General features: G+C 34.3%; 1 protein-coding gene and 1 long non-coding RNA gene across 3 annotated transcripts in view; one reads left to right on the top strand and one right to left on the bottom strand.

The window, feature by feature from the left end:
* Positions 1–10,308, top strand: part of LOC106070250 (pre-mRNA-splicing factor CWC25 homolog) — a 23,923-nt gene extending 13,615 nt beyond the window's left edge. For both annotated transcript variants that reach the window (XM_013230099.2, XM_056013627.1), the window contains exons 5-9: positions 418–487; positions 3,473–4,456; positions 5,934–6,085; positions 8,250–8,405; positions 9,522–10,308. In XM_013230099.2, the coding sequence (XP_013085553.2) occupies positions 418–487; positions 3,473–4,456; positions 5,934–6,085; positions 8,250–8,405; positions 9,522–9,636 (1,477 nt within the window). In that variant the 3' untranslated portion in view covers positions 9,637–10,308. The remainder of the gene's footprint in view (positions 1–417; positions 488–3,472; positions 4,457–5,933; positions 6,086–8,249; positions 8,406–9,521) is intronic.
* On the bottom strand, positions 9,978–16,746 carry LOC106070251 (uncharacterized). Its single transcript, XR_001218233.2, has 2 exons — positions 16,434–16,746; positions 9,978–11,805 (listed from the first exon to the last, which is right to left on the bottom strand). It is a non-coding gene; the product is annotated as an uncharacterized LOC106070251 (long non-coding RNA).

Below are 16,746 nucleotides of genomic sequence, written 5' to 3'. Positions count from 1 at the left end.
ATTAGCTAATTTATTCATTTTGTGTTATATGGAAAATGTACTAAGTTAAAGGAAGATAAACTTTGCAACAATGAGAGATATGGGAGCAATTGAACAGTTCTCTCCCCCCAAAACCTCAACATGCTGGTCAACATGCAAGATAGTAGGCGGGTAAAAATCTCAAGACCAGGAGAGTAACTTATGCAACTGTGTACAGTTATGATTAATTCAAAATGATGCAATCTCAATCAATATTAAGTTGTTGTTTTTTTTAAGTAGTTTTCATATATAACTTGTTAAAAATTTTCATTTGTTTCCAGGTTGCAAACATTAACCATTGGTTATGGTTTAAGAACCTAATTAAGAAATAATCATAAAAAATGTTTTTCATGCTGCTAACATTCAATTAAAGAGTTATGCACTATCATAATTTAACAGGCGCAAAGAAGAAGAATCAAGGAAAAAGCTGTTAGAGAATCCAGTCAAAATGAAAGAGCTTCAAAAACTGGTAAATATAAAACCACAGGATTACTTTTTTACAATTCCTCTTATCAGCTTCCAAATTCTTCTTGGGCAAAACCTTGGTAGACACGGATCTTAAAAATGGCTCTAATGATTTTCCTAGAAATTTGACAGTTTATTTATATCTTTAGGGAAAAAAACTAGCTTATTGGCCACTGAGGGAAAAATCCAGTGGCGTCGCTAGGGTATTTGATGCCCAGTTTGGTAGCTCCTCATGATGCCCTCCAAAAACACAATATAAAAGCAAAAAGATGTTTTTTTTTCCAAAAATAATGCTCAAGTATTGCTAATTGTAAAAAATCAAATTTAACAAAAAAATACCACAAATGAATCTGACGTTTTCTTTAAATTAAATTTTTCACCATTTTTTGTTCAGTGACCTACATTTCTAAATTAGTTATTTGTAAATTTGTCATCGTTGATTGCAAATAATCCTTGATCAACTTTAGTTTGAAAAATCTTCGCTCGTACATAGCCACAATCGTCATAAATATACTAATCAAGTTCAGGATTGAACTATTAGGCTGATATTTTTTTCTTAGAAAACTCAAGAGCTCACCAGGTTTTTGTTTCGGAAATTTCTGAAGCCTTTGAAAAACTTCAATAAACCTTTGAAGCCTCTTTTGCTTTAAAACAAAATTTGCTTTTGTTAATGGGGTTAAGAGCATTGTCAATATTTGTGAATGTAGACTTGTGTGTAGTTTAACTCAGTGCCAAAATCACAAGGTAGATAATAAAATAAAATTAAAAGATTGCATAACAACTAACAATTTGCAAGAATGGTTTGAGCAAGTAATGAATTCTGTTTTAGGATTGACTTCTAGAACACATTTTTGGACACTGTTGTGCTGACCTTTCATGACAGCATCATTATTACAGCTGTTCTGGAGTGTTTGTATGGTGATGGTGGGAAGTAGTTAGAGATTGGTTGTTAGCAGTGTGAAGGATGTAAGATAAAAAGTTTGTTTTACATGTTTCGAATGGTGACCGGTCACTTCATCCCCGGTCACTTCATCCCCGGTCATTTCATCCCCTGGTCACTTCATCCCCTGGTCACTTCATCCCCCGGTCATTTCATCCCCCGGTCATTTCATCCCCTGGTCACTTCATCCCCCGGTCATTTCATCCCCTGATATTTTCATCATCTGTTCATTTTATCTAACAAATTGTAATTTTAAAAAGCATTAAATGAGCAATATTTAATGTATTCCTTTTTTATTTAAATGACAAAATGTTGGCTATTTGAAATAGAGAACTGCTGATCACTTATAAAACCTAAAAACGATGCTGTGGAGTGGGAAAAAATACATCAGATAGACGCCTACTGGCAGAGAGAGAGAAAGAGATAGAGAGAGAGAGTCACACCCTAAATATACATGCAAGATTATTTCCAATAAGCACTCAAACAATTAATTTTAAGGACATATGAAACTCATCATGACGGGCATTTATGTTCACATAACTAGAGGCCCCCCACCAGTTTCGATATCTACAATGAATATCAATAAACAAAATACATACTTACATTTACTTGTAGAAATGAAATATCGATAGAAATAGTCCTATAACACAATTTGTAACTTTAATGTTTAAAAGTAAGTCCGCCTTTATTAGAAAAAAATAAAACCTTATTTCAAGGCTAAAAATGACTCGCCCATTTTCAGGAAAGAGTGATTGAAAAATAAAATAAAGTGAAACATGGTCGTACTTTCACCACACCTTGGCCTTTGATGGTTAGTTATCAGCCGCATGGTCAAAATTATTCTAATTGCACTTCTATCTCTCAAAAGATTTCCACTACTTGAACCACACCTTGGCCTTTGATGGTTAGTTATCAGCGGCATGGTCATAATTATTATAATCGCACTTCTATCTCTCAAAAGATTCCCACTACTTGCACCACACCTTGGCCTTTGATCATTACGCTATAGATAAGTGCACATCCAGATTTACCATATAATAGAGTTCTTATTAAGAATACAAAGTGGAAGAGGAAACACCATAAACGCATTAGTAATATGTCATTAAATGTCAAAAAGAAAGCATTCTACATAATCATATTTATATATAAAATATTTAATTGGGGATGAAGTGACCAGGGGATGAAATGACCAGGGGATGAAATGACCGGGGATGAAGTGACCGGGAACCGTTTCGAATGTTCCTTCAGAGTTGAAGATAATTACAATAAATTAGTTTTGTATTTGTGTAAGTTTGGTTCCACAAGAAATCACCTTAATATTTGTCCTTCCAATTCTTCTAGCACATCCACTTTCTCAAAACTCTTTCGTCATTTGGCATTTGCTTTAGATTGAAAGTGGACATGTAAAAGTATGTAGCCTTTAGAGATTCAAACAAGGCTAGTAAATTTAATTCAAGCTAATCGTCAGTTTACATTTAATTTTAGAAAGAAAAAGGAAATTAACAAAGTAGCTAAATAAATAATGTTTGATTTACATTTCAAATAGATTAGATTGTGTTTTTTAGTGTGTTGCTTTTCTGTGAAACTTTGTCCTCTGTATGATACCCCTTTTCACTTGATGCCCTGTGCGGTCAGCAACACTCGCATTTAATTTGGTCTGGAGGCCTAGACAATCTATATCTTATACACACATCAGTGGACATTCCTGATCATATGCACTAAAGAGTTAAAAAACAAAACAAATAGACATTCAGGAACATTTTGCGCACTATTGTATGTTTCTAAGTCTGGATCTATATCGCTAAACTATCTTTTATACCATATCTTTTGATTTAGTATTTTTGCAAGTATATAACCAAACTAGAGTCTTCTATACCATATTTCTAATTAGATCTAGATCAAGTAATTAATATTACAAAACGCCATCTTTTTTTGAAAAACTATTTTTATGTTACTTATTTGTTAGTTCCCTTGATTGAATGTACTTTTTACCCCTTAGAATGAAATACTTTTGACTCATAGATTCCTGTATCATTGTTTTGTTTTCAGATTGAACAACAAGAGAAACAAAAACAGGAAAAAAAGAAAAAGAAAAAAAAGAAAAAACACAAGAAGCACTCGAAGTCAGATGAGAGTGATAGCTCCAGTGAGGATGAGCTTATGAAAAAATACCTGGCCATCTTGACCTCCAAACATGGGAGTGATGGAAAGTCTGAGAAGAAGTCAAAGAGACATAAAAATGAGGACAGCAGCGATGAGAGCAATGCCACCAAACAAAGGCACAGTGATCGTGATAAAAATATTAGCTCAGTGCATGATAGATCCAAGCAGGGTAGAGACACTAGAGACAGACAAAGTCAAAGGTCAAATCCTCAAAGATCTTGCTCTAAGGATAGACAAAAATCCTATGATAAATACTCTGACACTAAAAAAAGGAAGAAGTCTAAACACAGTAGCAGTGAAGAAAGCAGCAGTGACGAGAGAAGGAACAGAAAACACAGTAAAGACAATCCTAGCAGCAGTCAACACAGAGGACACCAACATACATTACATAAAGAAGGACAAGATGACCATGTCAATAAGAGGTCTGATCAATATTCACACAGAGACTCTAAGAACAGTGAAAGTCTAGAGAGAGAAAGAACAAAACACAGACTGTCTCACTCACAGGATAGAAAAGCCAACTCTAAAAAAGATGAAAGAATTGGTCGGAAATTGTCTAGGTCAAATAGTAGGAATAAAGAGAGACAGAGAAAAAAAAGTGATTTACATAGAGAGAAAGATTCACACAGGAAGAAAGATTCACATAGAGAAGAAGATTCACACAGTAAGAAAGATTCACATAGAGAGGAAGATTCACACAGGAAGAAAGATTTACTTAGAGAGGAAGATTCAATCAGGGAGAAAGATTCACACAGAGAGAAGAGGAAAGTCAGACATTCAAGATCTTCATCGTCGTCTTCATCCTCTCCCTCACCAGATAGACTCAAAAATACGACTGGAAATGAACACAGAAAAAAATATGGTCTAATAGTAAGTTGTTTTCTTTTTACTTTGTGACACACTGACGTTTTTTTTAGCAAGAAAATAGTTCTGTTCCACTTCCCATAACTCATGTCAGGAGACCTGGATTCCAGGTAGTTATCACTGTGATACTAAAGTACAGGGCCGGCCCTAGCATTTGCGGGGCCCTATGCGAAACGGATCGCGTGGGGCCTAGTCTGGGTAGGGATAAGCATAATGTCAAAATTATTTTTTTTGAATTAGAAAATAGGCCTACTTTCGTCTTCGCAATAAATTTTTATCAAATGAAAGCTCGCAATGCCACTTTTTATTTATTGGCACCCCAAAATGTCAATTTCGTCTATTCTTCAGGAGATTTGAATAAATTCAAAAAAAGTTCAGGACTTTATCGTATATTTTGCCTTTTCATGAGATTTCCTGGAGGCCCTGGAAAATCAGGAGGTTGTGAAAACCCTGTTATTTTACATACGTAATAATGGTTTAATTTAATAAAGTACACTTAGAATTAGCACGGGGCCATGAAAGCGCGGGGCCCACAGTGACCGCATAGGCTGCAGTGGCCTAAGGCCGGCCCTGCTAAAGTACAACCAACCAGCAAAATTTTTAACAAATCATTAAACAGTCTGCTTTCTATTAACTGGAACAAAACTAATTAGAATATAAATCTATAAGTACAAAAACTTGTATAAAAATGTTCTTTATGAGTCAATAAGGCAGAAAGAAGACAGTCAATATGGCAGTCTGCCATTTATCAAGTTTACAAAGCTGATTATAAAAATAAGTAAAATATGTACCTAATGAATCTAATGTTAATGAGTCTTCTTTCAATGAATGTAACTAAACTAATTTGAATCTAAATCTGTTGAATAAAAAAAGTTTAACAGTAACAAGTTGTATGCTTTCCAACTTTGAGATCTTTATATCTAGATCCAGCTAATTCATTGCCAGGGGAAGTTAATTACCCTCCATTCTGCCTTATTCTCCTTCTACAAATGTTTTTTTGGCTTCTGGTTGGTTTGTGTTCTTTGTGGTCACTTCATAGCGAGAAGCTTGATTTGTTTCTCTGTCATGTAACCTACTCAGTTTTCTAAAAATAATCTAATACCAGGGTATGGAGAAAGAAGTTTATTGTCATAGCTAAGTTTTTCTTTTAGTTTTTTAGTTCTTTTAAATGAAATGAAACTTCAGGGGAAATGTTTTAAGACATGGAGCTATTTTACAAAACATAAGAAAGTGAAACATTAATTACAAAACTCTAGATGGTTTAGAACAATTATAGAGTTTGTATTTTTTTTTAAATACTAATTTATCCTCATCATTCTTATGTATAATTCTGACTGTTAATGAGTTAAATTTCTATGAATTAACTGTCTATGTGCTGTCTCGGAGTTAACAGTCTGTGAGATAACTGTCTATAAGTGAACAGTCTATGACTTAACCAAGTGTGTTCTCTGTTTCAACTGACACTTGTCTGTGTACATCTTAGCTCTCAGGCAATCACCAACCAGCATCAAAAAGACAACGCTCATCATCATCTTCCTCCTCCTCCTCCTCCTCATCATCATCAACACACAGAAAGAAAACTAAAGTTGAAACCAAACCAAGTGTGACAAAGAAGCCAGTCTCACCTCCCAGAAGGTTAGTTCTTTTCTACATTGCTAATGCACATTTTTTTTAAACTTCACAGTTCAGAACAATTTTAATTGAAATCTCAAAACCAAAGCCTCATTCCTTAAATCACTGATTATGTTAAACTAAATAATAATGTATAAAATATATAAGGGAAATATTCAGCAATCATCAGTTCACCATAAGGACGAAGTATTGACATTAGTCATCCTCGTTTTTTTTTTCTGAAATCATCCAACACAGTCACAAAAACATGTATCTATTTCTGTGCTGCTTCAATATGTCTAAAAAAAAAATCTTAACTTTTAATACCAATGTCTAAAAATATTTTTTATAGGATCTAAAAATAATGCATATCAAAAGTTTGCATCTTTTCTGTTTCCTCCTGGTGTAGGTATGCATACTTCTATTTCATTGCTTAAGTTACAAATAATAACAATTTTACTTTGAAAATGTGTAGAAATTTCTAAATTTTAAACAGTGAATCTTGACCTTCAGTTTCTAAATGTTTACAGTCTTGTCCTCCAGTTTTTAAATGGAACATATCACATTAAGTACTTTCCAGAAAAAAAAATATTTGTTTTAATTATGCTAATTAGGTATCCAATATCAGTTTATACAACTTGGATGGGGAAAAAGTTACAATATAATTTGCCAGAATCACTCTACTTATTAAGCACTATACATCTCATTGTGTGATACATTGAAGATAGTGAAAACATTAAAAATTATGGCAACAAATTATCTAGCTCATAGTCTTAAAATAAATTGATTTCATAATAGCAGAGGTCTTTATAGTCAACCTGGAAACCTAGTTCATGATTGCTTAGGCCCCATTGAATATTTGCTTGCTATAGATAGGAACTGTCACTGTGGCAGTAGAATGCTATTGGCATGATTCCAATATAGAGTTAAATTAGATCTCTATGTCACATGTTGAATGTTGATGTGTTTTTATTTTGCATATTTCATATTTGAAATACAGTAGCAATATTTTCAAAATTGTGTTTTGTCCCAAATTTTGTTCAAATAGTTTTTAAGTGTACAACATGAGAGGTACTCATAGTGGGTCTTGGGTTGGTATTTCAAACAAGGGAATGAAATTGTACTTGACTGAAGTGGTGGTATAAGCTGAATTAGTCCCCTTCATATTATGTTGTCATATGAGGCTTAGTGAACACAAACATGAAATAGAAACAATAGATAACTATACAATCTACCATGTTCATAGACTCTTCGCTAGCAGAGTGGTTATCTCCTTGGCTTGAGTTTGAATTCAGGTCTCTCCCTTTTAAAAAAAAAAATACAATACATTTAAAATGCGCTAACCCAGATACCCCATTCTCCCACCCCCCACCCCTTTCCAATTCCAGATAAATGATAGGATCATAGTATATTGAGAAAGCTAAAAGCATTAAATTTCGCTAAACAAAAACTATTGTTAGTCTAGATCTATTACAAATTTAATTACATGACTGGTCCAAACTAATTGGTGCACTTAATATAAGCTTTGTTGTTTTTTTTAAAGTTTTTTTTTTTCCCTTGTTTATACACCGGTACACAACATATTAACTAATATACTCCTTGATTTTTGTATCAGATGGGAACATGTCAGCCCACCTTTATTTCTTAAAAATTAAAATCATGTATTTTTGCTTTACAAAAAGATGTGTAAATATAAGAGATGGGTGGAATATTTATTTTGTTGTGGAAATATAAGACACGGAAAGACATGTATATTAGATCTTAAAGCATTCTCTTAGGTCATGTTCACTTTTCTATGACTTGTGTGAGATTATGAGAAGCTATTTAATATTTGTAGATAAGTTTATTATTAGTTCAAAGCTGCTAATTTATTTTCTTGCTGGATGCAATAAGTCCATATGCTGAAAATCATCAAAAGAGATCTTAAGTGACAATTTTATGTGGGTTTTTTTTTCCTACTTTGATCTAATCAACTTTTATTTTATGGCTGCCTCTCTATTTCTTACCTTAGGTAGTCCGTGACCTCCGTGTATGTCGAAGGCGCCGGATAGTCCATTTCTTGTTTTACTAAGCTTGTTAGTGTTTTAACTTGTGAATCGTTACTGTTTAGAATCTTATAGCACTCATTTTGATTCACAGTATGTAAAATTTTGTTATCCACTTGGCCAATTTTCCTGCTTTTCTTTAGGAAATTAACACAAGAAGAAAAGAAGAAAAAACTTGAGGAAATGATGCAGAATGCTGAGTGGAGAGAAGAGCAGCGGGTGAGTAATGTCAGAAGATATAAAGAGGAGGATTCAGAGAAAGAAAAGAATGACAAACAAGGAGGCAGTGGATTCCTCAGGTAACTTTTTTACAATAAAATTCAAGATTTTGATGATTAATATTATATTAAATTAAATTATTTTGTTTTAATGACTGCAGATCATATTCAGCTCTTTTAATCCACATATATTTAATGTAAAAATAAAATAATTTCTCATTGGCTTATGTATTAAATCAGGAGGCATGGTGGCTGAGTGGTAAAGTGCTTGGCTTCCATACCATGGGTCCCAGGTTCAATTGCTGGTGAAAAATTAGAGAGTTTTACTTTTGGGATCTTTTGGGTTCATCTGAGTCCACCTAGCTCTAATGGGTACCTGACATAGTTGGGGAAACGTAAAGGCGGTTGGTAATTGTGCTGGCCACATGGCACCCTCCTTAACCATTGGCCACAGAAACTGATGATCTTTCCTAAAGATGGCAAGGTCTGAAAGGGGGAACTTTTTCTTTATGTATTGAATCAAACAGGGAGGCACGGTGGCTGAGCGGTAAAGCATTTGGCTTCAGAAACGGGGATCGGGGTTCGAATCCTGGTGAAGACTGGGATTTTTAATTTCGGGATCTTCGGGCGCCTCTGAGTCCACCCAGCTTTAATGGGTACCTGATATTAGTTAGGGAAAAGTAAAGGCGGTACAGATGACCTTTACTTTATCTGCCCTATAGACCACAAGGTCTTTTTTTTTATTGAATCAAACAAGGCCACTGATGTTGTGTGGTTATTATGTTGTTGTAATTCTAGATTTAAATCTAGTGGCACACTAAAGTGTAGCCAAGGATCCATTGAATAGTTTTCATTCACTATACATAAATCCATTTTAGAAAATTGAGTATCACGAAACTGAATTATAGATAAAATAAACACACAGGCTACTTCAGATTTGAAATATCAAATTAACAGTGATATTATTTAACATAATATGCTACTGATTCATTACGGACAATCTTTCCATTTAGTTCCTATTAATACCAGAACCATCCTGATTCTCTGTATTTGTTTACATTATATGACACTTGCCTGTATAAAAAAGAATAGCACAACTAATGTTTGCTATACTGTTATTATTTGTTTATTTCTGTATTTGAGTTGATTGAAATAGTTTATTTGATGTTACGTAACTGAATTTTTTGGTCATTTCAGCTCTATGATGGTCAATCATGCATCTACAAGCTCAGTTGAGGACAGGATCAAACGAAACAAATATAATATACAGAGAACTAGAGTAGAAATGGATAAGAACTTTGCTAAAAAATAAAGAAATAAACATATTCTTTCACTTATGGCAGAAATTTGGCTTTTGAAAGTTTTCACTGCAGAGGACAATAATTGTTAATGTAAATGTTGGAAATGAAATTTTTATTTATTTAAAATAGAAGAATATTATGTTAGTATTTGCTATCTAAAACAACTTGAACCCCTTTTAATGTAACAATGTTAAGCCCTAAAAATTTCAGTAAATATGATTCATATATTTACACATTTTATTTTTACTTAAGATTTTAATTTTGTAAGCACAAAAAGTGTTGTTGTTTTTTATCAGACTACCATTGAAATGAGGATTGTTTTAAGAACCAGTTGTTTGAAAAGCAAAATGTGAAGAAGCAGTTGTTTGAATAGCAAAATGTGAAGAAGCAGTTGTTTGAATAGAAAAATCTGTCTATTTGCAGGCACAACTACTTGTTTTAATTTCCTAATCAGTACATTCTCAAGCTCAGCAATGAAACTTTTCCAATGACTTCAGTCTCCAAAAAACTTTCATTATGTTGAATGTGTTTAAGACAGTCATTTTACATACTGTTAAATATCTCTAAAGTGTGAATTGTAAAAACTGAGTAAGCTTTGGCTACTTTTTTGAAGTAGCTTGTTCAAATATCTAAATCATTTCATGTGTGAACTATACATGTAAATAAAAACATAATAAATTGTTCATGTTTGTTAATTTGTTTGTTGTAACACTGTAAATAATCTCTTATATACATATATTAGTTTCTGTTTTAAGGATTTCCTATTTGAACAAATTGTTTCAAAGTAAAGCATAAGTGGAAAAACTAAGTACTCAGTCAATGTTTTAGCTGAATGTTTAAAAATAATGTATACCTCGTTAACAAACAAAAACTAATTGAACTAAATAATTAACATCTCAGAATCTAGTTTTGTCTTGTAGCTTACTTTATTATCACCTGTTAAAACAAAACACAGCATTTGAAACAATTTGACAATCCTTGAAGAGACATTTCCACCATCAGAGACTCAATTGATAACAAAGAAATGTATGCACACAGTGCCAAAGAGTAAACCCATTACTTAATACCAGCATCTGGGTCAGAGTTTACAGAGCTTGTTTATCAGAAAACTCCATTCAAACTTCAGGAACTAGCATTCTAACAAGTATAAAGGTGAACTTCTATACAAAATCCATAGCTATACCAAACAGAGCAAAGACTTATTTATTTGCCAAAAGTCTTTCAGACAAATCATGCATTTTGAATCAAATCTCACAAGGCAACATTTCATCCAGCTTTACAATAGAAGCTAAAAATAACTGTACAATAGTTCAACTCCTGTTGACAAATTCATGGATTAAACATGATGATAAACTAGTTCTAATGAGGTTTAGAAGCAAGCAGTTAAAAACCTTGGCTAAGCATTGAAAGTAATGTTAAACAAGGATTGGGTTTGACAGACAAAAATGATGCTTGTTACCTACTTGCCCACCATGACCAATAAATTATTGCCCATTCAGGACAGCAGGTTAAGGCGACACTGGTTCAAAGATAAGGAGTTGCTCACGAGAGTGGACAATGTGTACTTCATACAAGTTAGCCTACTTTTACAATATCTTCAGTAGGGTATTTCTAATGAATTTCTGCATTAAACAATTTTAATTTAAGGATATGCTGGTGTTTAACCAGGATAAACAAAAAAATAATGTGCATTCAGCATCATTGGAAAACATGAAGACAGTACTGGTGCTAACTTAACAAATTGCTCTAAATCTTTGGCCAGAAAGGTGTCATCAATTATATTCTGTCTCATAATGAAAATGATCTATATTTGTACCATTTTAACACATCCCAAGGAACATTTTTGTTTAATGCTTTACAAGTAAACATAGATTGTGTCAATATGCTATAAGTATTATATTCTAACTGCTACACAAAATTAACACAAGTAAAAAAAAAACCAACAACATGCAAGTAATAGCATTAAAGACAAACAAAATGAATAGAAACTGAAGTCCCAACATCACGTAACAATTTTTTGTTTTTCTCTTTCTGCTGCTTTGCTTTCTAGTTCTGCTTCTTTTTCTGTACGGGTCTGTTCTCTAATCCTTTTTCTAATGTCCATGAGAGATTTTCTGTTACTGACCACAGAGTCTCTGGCTAATGTGAACCCATAAAGACCAACAGAGATTATCACTGTCCTGTAGGAAAAAAAAATGGTAACAGGTAATTGTGAAAAAAAATAAATGTACCAGCAGGTAAAAAGTGTGTAATGTTTTATATGTTTCGAATGTTTCTTTGGAGTTGAAGATAATCTTCTTCCTAGTCCAATCCTCCCACAGGATGACAGGGAATAGCAGTGGCCAAAGTATGAACCCAGGACCATCGAGACAACAGAGAGAGTCCAGTACAACTGTACAACCAGTCAGCCATCCTGCCATGTTGTGGATGGTTTCTCTAATATGGTTATTTATGAATATTTTAGTAAGTTGAAAGTGTTGATGTTAACTATAAAATATTCAATGTAAATTAATATTAATTAAACAGTTATACGTGCCCCGTACAGGATACATATATGCAATATGGAAGAATTGGAGAAACTTGGCCAGAAACAAGGTGCCTTGAGGAACAAACAGGAATTACAGGCAGAGATAGATCTAGATCTTAATCTTAGTATTTTAGAATAATCTAGATCTGATATATATTGATAGATTCTAATTTGCCTAAAACTAAAAGGCATAAAGTCAAAGTGACTCAAAGGTATGTAGATAATATAATATAATATTATTATACTATTACTAATTACTAAATTATAAATAAGTAATAACTAAATCTGTATAAACTTTACACTAATTACCGGTACAGTACTAGATCTATAGTAGACTACCAGATCCATGGGCGTAGCCAGGATTTTTTTTTTTGGGGGGGGGGGGGGGGGGGAGGGGATGTTATGTACGTCATTAATTTTTATTACATTCCAACACTTCATTCTTTCTGAAGACTTTTATCGTACCCTAGAACAGGGGTCAGCAACCTTTTGAGTCGTAAGAACAAAAAATTACACTTTACAAAATTTCAACGTTTTTAAAGAGCCACAAGATTTTTTTCTTCCAAACAATAAATAGTACTTGCATAAATAAAGTGTTTTGATTGAAAAAACGAATGTATTTATTCATAAGAAAAAATATCAATTTATAATAGTCTTTTACGCAACAAATTATATATACACTAACCTGTACTTCAATAACAAACAATTGAACAAACAAATTCAGTAGTAACTATGGCTTTGCATGGTCTTAGAAAGTTTGGATAAATTTGGCTCATATCTTGTTTTTAGTTTCAAACACGACTCTAAATTTCATTTGTTAGTTGGCTTCTTACTTTATTTTAATTATATTTATGCAAGAGATCGCTTGCTCGCACGAATATGCCAATCCGACGATAGTCAGCTTTCCAAATGCCAACTATTTTAACTGAATATAGCAATCTGGAAGACTATTCCATGCGTTGAATATAAGTGCCTAATCTTGTGGCATTTCTTTTAAAGCTGTCCACTTTTGTTGCTTTACATACATTTCCATCCATCCATCCCAGTGGCGCTACAGCCCATGGAGGGCTCTGGCCTGCTTTAACACATCCTTCCATTCAGATCTCTCCTGGGCCTTTCGTCTCCATGCCCTAACCCCAAGCTGCTTCAGATCTGCTTCCACGTCATCTATCCATCGTATTCGGGGTCTGCCTTTGGGTCGCCTGCCTTTTGGTTTTTGCCTGTATACGATTTTCGCCCCTCTGTTGTCTGACATTCTTTCAAGGTGACCTGCCCAACGTAGTCTGTTCTTTCTTATTTCGTTCACTATTGGTGGGTCTTCATATAATTGATATAACTCATGGTTAGTGCGTGTCCTCCACCCTGTTTCATCCTGTATGGCACCATAGATTTTCCTAAGGATTTTTCTTTCCCAAGTGTTAAGTAAATTTTCAGATGTCTTACATACATTTCGGGACCTTCAAATCTTCCAACCTGATTTTCAACTCTGTATATTTTCCACCCCACAAAGCTTTACTTTTCAAATTGATCAATAGCATGTCTAGAGATCCAAATGGCTCGATGTGGATTTCGGTACTATTAGTGTTGAGAATATTTTTTCTAAATACTAAAGTTGTTTTGTTTGTTTTGAATTGCTCAAATCTGTCAATAAATTCATCTTTAATTTTTCTTTATAACTGTGCTGAAGTAACTCGTGTCAACAGTTGCACTGGTTTTATCGCAATATTGCTTTAAAAATAGAAATTGAAGTAATTGACCGCATTGATTAACAGAGAATATTTTTTTTCTTCAAAACAAACAAATTCTTCTACCAAAACATAGGCTGCGTACTCAGGAGGTCGGAATACTGAGTCTCCATTTCGTTAAGAATTATTAAAACTGACCATGGTACAGTGCTTTTGACAAGATACTGTTAAAAATCTTGATTACCAAAAACATAACCTCAACTATTTCCGCCCGAAATGTTTGGACACAAAGTGCTTCTTGGTGTATTATGTAGTGAAACGTAAGAATTTCGTGTTTTTCATTTTGCACCAAAGAATCATATTTGTCCCCTTTTTTTCTGTCAGTTACCATTGAAACGATTTTATTTATATTGATTATATTGTTTTCAAGGTATTTTTGCATGACATTAGCTGTATCTTCTCCTCTAGTTTGTCACAAGAGTGGTAGCAATCCTAGAAGTTCTTCTTTTGGATCCTGGGAAGACATATAACTGACAAAAAGGTCAACTTGTGCGGTGTCTTTTATGTCGAAAGACTCATTTATATCAAGTAATTTGGTGACGTTAATTTTTTTTACAGAAGAGAGGGTTTTAAATTCAAAACCCCCCTGGAGGGGAATTTTAAACTCAAAATCCCCTTTGGCTGTGCTGGGGCAAGTGATGGTTTAACATTAAAATATCACCTAAACTAAACAAAATCAAAGCAAAAATCATTTCGGGAGGTGGAGATCAGCAAGTCTGGGGCAGTCATACAGAATATGAGGCACGGTTTCCTCTTCTTCCCCGCAGCGGGGGCACCGTGAATCAAAATTTGGCCATAGCCATAACAAATATGAGCCGACAGGACAGTGGCCGGTCCTGCACTGTGCTATAATAGCTTGCTCAGGCCTGGACAGCCTCCACCACGGGGAAGTGTGGTCAAGGAGCCTCATGCGCTCTCAGACTCCATGGGCTTTTTGTGTCTTGTCCCAGCACTCAAACCACTTTTCCATTTCTGTTTTTTTTTAATTATACCATTATACTAATTATAGCCATGGCATGATCATTCATGATGAAAACTTACAGCCTGTTTAGTTGGTGGAATTAGCCCTCCCTGGTGGGCCAAGGAATCTGCATAGTGTTGCCAGTCACACCTATGTCACACTATGTGACTCGGTACCCACTGCATTATTATTTATTAATATTAGATTTCTAAATCATTTATTAGTCTACACTAGTCTACAGTAAACAAGGTTACAAAAGACAGTTTGTGTGGAAACACAAACTCAAAATCGGCCCCCGAAGTAAAATGTTTTACATAATTCGGATAATCCTTCAGAGTTGAAGATAGTTTACTTCCTAGTCCAAACCTCCCGCAGGACGACGGGGGATGGGAGCAGGCAGGGTTTGAACCTTCGATCGTTGATAAATCCAAACGACAGTCCAGCGCGCAAACCGCACGACCAGTGGTCCACCCAGGTAGGCTTCAATATTTTCAGAAAGAACATCCGAATGAAATTATATCAAAGACAAATGAGAGATAAGAATGGAGAAAGAAGGTTAACAGATCTTGTGTAGTGCCCCCGAAGTAAAATGTTTTACATAATTCGGATAAGCCTTCAGAGTTGAAGATAGTTTACTTCCTAGTCCAAACCTCCCGCAGGACGACGGGGGATGGGAGCAGGCAGGGTTTGAACCTTCGATCGTTGATAAATCCAAACGACAGTCCAGCGCGCAAACCGCACGACCAGTGGTCCACCCAGGTAGGCTTCAATATTTTCAGAAAGAACATCCGAATGAAATTATATCAAAGACAAATGAGAGATAAGAATGGAGAAAGAAGGTTAACAGATCTTGTGTAGTGCCCCAACCGTCCCGCAGATATACGTGAAAGTGAATGTAAAGTTAGATGTGAACCTGGCCTAACTAGTTTGTGGTCTATAGGGCAGATGATGTAAAGTTCATCTGTCGTTGTGGCCTACAGTTAACGAGGGTGTCATGTAGCCAGCACAACGACCAACCGCCTTTGCTTTTCCCCAACTAATGTCAGGTACCCATTAGAGCTAGGTAGACTCAGAAGTTGAAAATCCCAGTCTTCACCAGGATTCGAACCCGGGACCCTCGGTTCGAACTAAATAAGTTAATTTCTTTGAAAAGGATCAATCTCATTTTCGAATTCTCAAAAAAAAAAAAAAAAAAAAAAATTTCCGCTATATAAAAAATTTTTCACGAAAATGATGTTTATAAGATTACTATTCGTCTTAAATTAGGTGTAACATATAATGCATACTAATTAGCTTTTTCTTATAAAAAACTGCTTGCATAATTGATTTTTAAAAATTAGAATTTTCGCTTTCAGGAAAAAAAAAAGTAGCCGTTGCATCAGAACTTTGAATGGTCTAAAATATTGTGAAGTCGGATTTTCAATATCTCTTCTAGTTTACGAGATCTAAACAGGACGGACGGACAGACGGACAGACATTTCGCACAAAACTAATAGCGTCTTTTCCCCTTTCGGGGGCCGCTAATAATTAATAATATTATTAAAATATAATAAATTCAAAAGATGAAGATCTCACCAGCCAAGAATTATCTTTGTACTTGGTGTCAAAGTAAACTTCATTTTGACAACAATTAAAATTTAAAATCTAGATCTAGTCTTAAATAGAATATTCTAGAGTCTATGGTATGAGATTATACTATAGATCTAGATCTAGTCTAGGTCCAAATCTTGTTTATGTTTGGTAGCACTTTCTTTGAAAAGGTCATTATTGGTTCAATCACAGACCTATATTTCTATTGTTATGCCATTCTATGCTATTTACTCATTTGCTTTCAGAGTTTATGGTTTGAATTGTCAGTGCTGCCAACTCAGAATTTTTAATAGCATTA

The sequence above is a fragment of the Biomphalaria glabrata genome, chromosome 16 (assembly GCF_947242115.1).
Source record: "Biomphalaria glabrata chromosome 16, xgBioGlab47.1, whole genome shotgun sequence".
NCBI lineage: Eukaryota > Metazoa > Mollusca > Gastropoda > Planorbidae > Biomphalaria > Biomphalaria glabrata.
The sequence above is the reverse complement of the archived record's forward strand: the minus strand, read 5'-3'. Positions and strand labels throughout refer to the sequence as shown.